Consider the following 6,896-nt stretch of genomic DNA (forward strand, 5'->3'; position numbering starts at 1 on the left):
ATATATATATATATATATATATATATATATATATATATATATATATATATATATATTTATTTATTTATTTATATATAAAAGAGAGAGAGAGAGAGGGATAAGACAGATACAGCGAATTAGAAGTATTAATATTGTTATTGGTCTTTGTATTACGGACAGTTGGGCAAGTGAACACATAGCATATGAAACCCATACAAGTGTAAAATATTTTTAAATTCGTTTATTCCTTGATGTCAAAATTACATGCATTACTTGTTTAAATCTGCCTTATTTTCATTTCCGTGAACGTAGCTGAGTTGTGAAAACCTGTAATAGGACACCAATTGAGACCCTTGCCGAGCACGTCACTTCCCCAAAGTCCGTTCAGATTGGCATAATGACAGTCCTTGTACCACCAGCCTCCGTGAAAACGCTTGGTGCAATTAAATTGTGTGTCTCTGTCGAATGTGCTAAACTTTTGATTGTTGTGTCGTTCAGTGAGAGCATCCCCAGCATTGCCTGAGTAACCGCTGACCTTCAGCCTATACCCTTCAATCTCTGAACACACCTGAATCCTGGCATATTTCGCGTAGTAGTTTTTGCCTTTAAATGTGAAATCGATCCTCAGTTCATGTGGTCCTGAAGCTGTCATTGAATGGATTTTCTCGTTGCCCAGGTAGAACTCACCTTTATCCAAATCTCCAAACCCGAACTTGTACTCCTCCCACCCCCGATAGAAATCCAAGTGTCCGTCAAATCTTCTCTGGATCATCGTCCAGCCTCCCCCCTCTGTTTCGGTGTCGCACATCACCTCTAGTCCACTCGCCAACATGACAACTACTCTTGGTAAGTCGCTCGTCACAGCTTTGCATGTTTCCTGGTCTGATAAATCAATTTCCAATGTTCTAGTTTTGAGGCTATCTGAACAATTCAAAGATTATAAATAGAATTAAAAATACATCAGAAAAAAACATATCCGGATAAAAATATTTTTATATTATTTTTAATTTTATAAGTTGATCATCTTTTGTTTTTTAAAACTAGCCGTGGGAACCTGGCCCTGCACAGTCCTCTGTGAAAAACTATCTTTAAAGGACATTGACGTTTGAGTTTATTAAGCAGCATATAACAGGTTTGACAAAAGAACACATAACCCTAAACCCAACTCCAACTTTAAACTTAATACTAACTACGATCAAACAAAACCAAAACACAAATCCAAATATAACGCAAACACAAACACGAAAGCAAACACAAACGCAAACGAAAACACAAACCCAAACCCAAAAAAACAAACACAAACGCAAACCCAAAGCAAAACACCAACGCACACACAAAAGCAAACGCAAACACAAATAAAACCCAAATCCTAACACAAATCCAAACACAAACTCAAACGCAAACTCAAACTCAAATGCAAACGCTAACGTTTGTCCCGGTGCGCCAAATAGCACTGTTAGGACGTCGGAGGACGCCCTGGATTTGATTTAGCGAAGGACCATGGTAACCGTTCTTATCCATTGTCTATCACACAGTATAAAACGATCGTAGGCTCCATATATTTCATAGGATAGCCCAGGGCGCCAAATCGCACCTTGTCGCGGCGCCGGCGGACGTGCCTAATTAAATTTAGTGAACGGCTATAATACCCCCAGCTTATCCGCAAACGGAAAGATGGAAGTAACGTAGAGGATATTTAGGAGCGGCTTCTAAACTGTTATTGATTTTAAAAAATAATTATTAAACAGTACGTTCAGTGTATTCAATAAGTAAAATGCATTATTTTAAATATCCGTGTTTTACCTACCTCATTGCACTTTATCTATCCATGCTAATTATATAATTATTTTTTTTCCAACACTAACACAAACTAATAAAAAGTTTTTTTCCCCGATGTAACGTTTTTTTAAAGATTTTTTTGGTGATCTATCAAGGAAAGAAATTGGTACAAAAGGAACAAAAGGAAATACTTTTTACTCTTTTTACATCTTTGTGAACGACGATACATTTTCTTTGATTTTGTTTATCCCGCATGAAGTTAATTAAAATGATAAATTTGGCAAATGAAACTAGTTTCAATAGTACTGTATAATTTATTTTCTACTTTTTAGTGCATTAGTACATAAAAGCTTGTTATTAAAACGTTGTTTTTTTTATGAATTTTTTTTCAGTACTTTACATGTTTTATTTACAATAGTGTTACATGACTAAAAACCATTGCGCGTCTATTGAACGTGATGGCGCAGCTATTGAACCTGATTGCGCAGCTATTGAACGCGATGACGCGTGTGGGGTGGTTGGATAGACATGCCTACTAATTCGGTCCAAATTTTAATTAATTCATAAAAATTAATTAGGCATCCAATTAAGTCAAATTTAGTTTCAGATTGCATTGTCTTCATGTCTTGACCCACGTGCCAACTGTGAATTGTATCGGTCAAGTAGAACTGTCCGAATTTTCACTCCTGCGTTTCGATCTAGACTGACGACAGACTGTCGACTGAGGACTGACGACAGAGGAAGTGAGTTAAATAAAAGCTTGTAAAAATCATTTTAGTTAAAGAATACAAATGGGGCGGCGTGGTCGATTGGTAAACCTCATTGTTGCTAAACCGATAAGTCTTGAGTTTGATCGCTCGGGCAGATGAGGACTGACCGCCAGGGACAGTAAATCTTCTAGGAGAGAACAACTCCAAAATCAAACACCAATTCAAAAAGAAAAGCAGGCTAAAATCGGAGCCAACAAATTGCGCATAACCAATTGACACGTATACGTAATTGTGTTGAAGGGAATCTCTTCCAACACCAAAAATTAAGAACGAAGAAGAAGAAGACAAACCTACCTCTGGAAAGATCAGCAGTAATCATTTGAGACACTAGGATCGTGCACAAAACCCAAACCGTACGTATGAACATCGTCTAATTGCGAGGAATACCAACGTGTAAACTTGTTTGATTGAACATGTACGTTTATTATTGGCCTTTTAAAAAAAAACGTTGACATAGTTTTGCAGTGGCGTACTTGTCGAATCGCTACTGGCTTGAATGGGGGACAAGGAATAAATAACAATTGTGTAAGCAAACGTAGTTTAATAAAAGAAATATTTCAATTCCACTTTACAACTATACAAAAGATACGAACAAAAATTGCAAGAAATTAACAGGGAGATTTTCTTTGTATGCAGATTACTACTTGTCGAGCTAGATGTCGTTTCTCTGAAACACCTATTTTGTCAGGAGATCATTTGTCCAGAGATCAATTGTCTGAGAGATATTTTGTCTGGGATATTTTGTCTGAGATCCTTTGTCCGGAGATAATTTCAGTAAGGGATTATGGAGAAGGGGAGGGGGGGGGGGGTGAGCAGCCATTGAATCCCAATTTGTAGGAGCCCCAAATATACTGTTTAATTGTTTTCACGATAAAAACTTCAACATTCAACATTTGAACATGAAGCTCCATTTTTTTCAAAGTATCTAACACATGCTGACATGCACACACTTAAGTATACATACAAGATGTCACCACCTCTTATCGATTCAGTCAATTTCAATCCAGTCTATTCGCCTCTAGCCCATGACATCCCCATTGTTAAATGACAGTTAACTAATTGTACTTTGAATTATTACGCTGTGCTGTACTGTAGCCTGAGACCAGTGTAAGATTTATGTATAAGCTAAACAAGCTATAGCTTAGCCCCCCCCCCCTCTTTCTTGGATTCTCCAAATGTATTTTTAAAACCTTGATGGGAATGTTGTTGGCATTTAATTTTCAGAATTTATTTTTTATTATTTTTTTGTATAAATCGTCGTCAAAGATAGTTGTCTTTCTTTTCCAGTTGCAATAATTTTTCGTCGATAAATTATTTTTTTTAAAAAATACAATTATTTGGCACTGCAATATATCATCTCAACTTATAATGGACCCCATATCGAAAGTCGTTTATGACCTTTTCAATTCTAACTCGGGTCTTGCTGTGGCAATGGTGTTAAAATATCGGTTCCGTTAAGTCCAATTTTTTTAAAAACAAATATGTAGGCCCTACTTCCCATCTATTTGTCTTGACATACTTGTCCTGATATATTTTGTTTATGAGATCATTTGTCCTTGAGATCATTTGTCCTGCGATCATTTGTCCTTGAGATCACTTGACCGTTAGATATATTATCTAATATATTTCTTCTGAGATCATTTGTTCTAATTTTATTATTTCAGTAGCCGATTAAAGAGGAAAGTGGGCAAAGAGGACTGCAGGCAGGCGATCCCGTTTTTAGGAGCCCAAAAATGTACTGCTTAATTGTTGCTTTTCACGATAAAAATTTAAGTTTTAATGTTTGCATCACAAGTTTCATTCTTTATCCAAAGTATCTAACACGTGCACACGCTCAAACTAGACATTGTTTATTTAAAGTCGACGCTCCCTAAAATAGCATAGGGCGGACCAGCAATCGCTTATCACAATGTAGTGGGTTGATTTTTGCGTAAAAAAAAACACAAACAGCAGCCGAATGGTGACAACAGATTGACCCATCTTGAAAAAAAGTAATTGAAAGTTATGTCGCCAGATCGCATCCGATCGCGTTACTCGGTGGTAACAAAAAACATAAAATATCACTATATACGGTCTACATTGTGAATTAGTTCTCAGTCGCAAGCATTCAGATAACAAGCGATAAATGCTAACCCTAGCAATCAACGGAAAAGTTCCTGACCTTCTTTAAATTAGGTTGTCGCTTGATCTATTTTTTTTACCCTCTATATGGTGATGATGGCGTCCGAAAACGACGTTCCGTTTTTTTAACAATGTTTAATGGTCATTTCAGAAATGTATACAAATAATCGTTATTTTTACAAGCTTTTATTTAACTCACTCACTTCCTCTGTCTGTCTGTCTAGATCGAAACGCCGGAGAGAAAATTCGGACAGTTCTACTTGACCGATACGATTCACAGTTGGCACGTGGGTCAAGACATGAAGACAATGCAATCTGAAACTAAATTTGACTTAAGTGGATGCCTAATTAATTTTTTATGAATTAATTAAAATTTGGACCGAATTAGTAGGCATGTCTATCCAACCACACCACACGCGTCATCACGTTCAATAGCTTCGCCATCACGTTCAATGGCTGCGCCATCACGTTCAGTAGGCGCGCAATGGTTTTTAGTCATGTATTTCTATTGTAAATAAAAGATATTAAGTACTGAAAAATAAATTCATTAAAAAAACGTTTTAATAACAAGCTTTTATGTAATAATGCACTACAAAGTAGAAAATGAATGATAGACTACTATTTAAATAACTATAAAGAAAAGCGAGGGTCACTTTAGTATCTATTGGATACCTTTGCTAATGTTAAGGAAGACACCCACGCTTTTCATTCTAGTTATTTAAATAGTAGTCTATTATTAAAACGTTTTTTTATGAATTTTTTTTACAAGCTTTTATTTAACTCACTTCCTCTGTCGTCAGTCTGTCTAAATCAAAACGCCTGAGCGAAATCGCAGGCACATCTAACTGACAGATACGGTTCGTAGTTGGTACGTGGGTAAAGACATGAAGACAATGCAATAAGACATTAAATTTGACTTAATTGGTAGCCTGATTAATTTTTTATGAATTAATGAAAATTTTGTCCAAATTAGTAGGTTATCTCATCAAACTATTCCGCGCTATTTGACACGCGTCATCACGTTCAATTGGGCGGTCATCGCGTCCAATAGGTGCGCTATGGTTTTTAGTCATGCAACTATTCTAAATAAAACATGTAAATTACTAAAAAAATTAATTAAAAACTTTTTAATAACAAGCTTTTATGTAATAATGCACTAAAAAGTAGAAAATAAATTCTACACTACTGTTTAAATAACTATAAAGAAAATCGTGGGTCTCTTCCTAAATATTAGTAAAGGTATCCAATTGATACTAAAGTGACCCGCTTTTCTTTATAGTTATTTTAATAGTAGTGTATAATTTATTTTCTACTTTTTAGTACATTATTACATAAAAGCTTGTAATTAAAACGTTTTTTATTAATTTTTTTGCGTAATATTCAACGATACCGATCTAGTTTTAACAATGGACGATTAGTGTTCGGTGCAAGCTTGCTGTAATATATTGAGAATTGTGAAGTCAAGGGAACTCACTCTTCTTGTATTAGTCTTATAATTATAATGTTGTTTTGAGTGATGTCCCTGGTGTATATATATGTCAGGTGACTTCCTGTTCCGTCATGGTAGCTGAATAAAAGACTAGTTAACAATCAACGTGGTTTTATCGTCAGTGTATCATTAATAGAAACATCAATCTATCACACTTGCAATTTGTACTTTTTTTTTTGTCTAATCGCTGAGAATATCGAGCGAAACATAATAAAAGTAAGCAGAACGTGCTTCATTTAATATTGTTTTAAACTTACTCAAAAATGTTGTAAGCTATAGAAAATTATATGTATTGAGTCCTACTAAAATAATGTCATTATTGTTTTTTAAAAGCATGCAGGATAAAAACAAAACATACAAAAATTAACCTGATCAAGTCAACAGATAACTGGGCCCGTCCATTTTGCTTGCCGTGTATTTGAATGGGAAGAAATCTAGCAGACGACACATTTCTGCTGAACGGCGGGGAACGGTCGATCGCGTCATAACAAACTCACCCAAGATATCCCTGAGTTTCAGTCATATCTTTGTAGCCATTTTAAAAACAAACAAGGTTTTTCAAAAATCATTTTCTAGGCTACCGATTAAATTTCATACATAAAATTGGTATCAAATTAAAGGTAAGTAAATGCAGTTTTTAATTCTTTAAATCATTTTGAACAATAACGAAGTTTAAAATCTTATTTTAAATTGTGTGAAACTGACAAGCCATTTTATTTACCAACCAAATGCCACAAAAATGTGGCAGTTTAAATAAA

The 6,896-nt window shown here is 35.1% G+C and overlaps 1 protein-coding gene across 1 annotated transcript; it reads right to left on the reverse strand.

Annotated features, from left to right (window-relative positions):
- Positions 1–213: 213 nt before the first annotated feature.
- Positions 214–2,966, reverse strand: LOC131958513 (ficolin-1-like). Its single transcript, XM_059323600.1, has 2 exons — positions 2,823–2,966; positions 214–900 (listed from the first exon to the last, which is right to left on the reverse strand). The coding sequence occupies exons 1-2, from the start codon at positions 2,893–2,895 to the stop codon at positions 257–259; spliced, it is 717 nt and encodes a 238-aa protein (XP_059179583.1). The 5' UTR covers positions 2,896–2,966; the 3' UTR covers positions 214–256.
- Positions 2,967–6,896: the final 3,930 nt, after the last annotated feature.

This window comes from Physella acuta, unplaced genomic scaffold (genome assembly GCF_028476545.2).
Source record: "Physella acuta isolate Inbredline_101_S28 unplaced genomic scaffold, ASM2847654v3 ptg001331l, whole genome shotgun sequence".
Classification (NCBI taxonomy): domain Eukaryota; kingdom Metazoa; phylum Mollusca; class Gastropoda; family Physidae; genus Physella; species Physella acuta.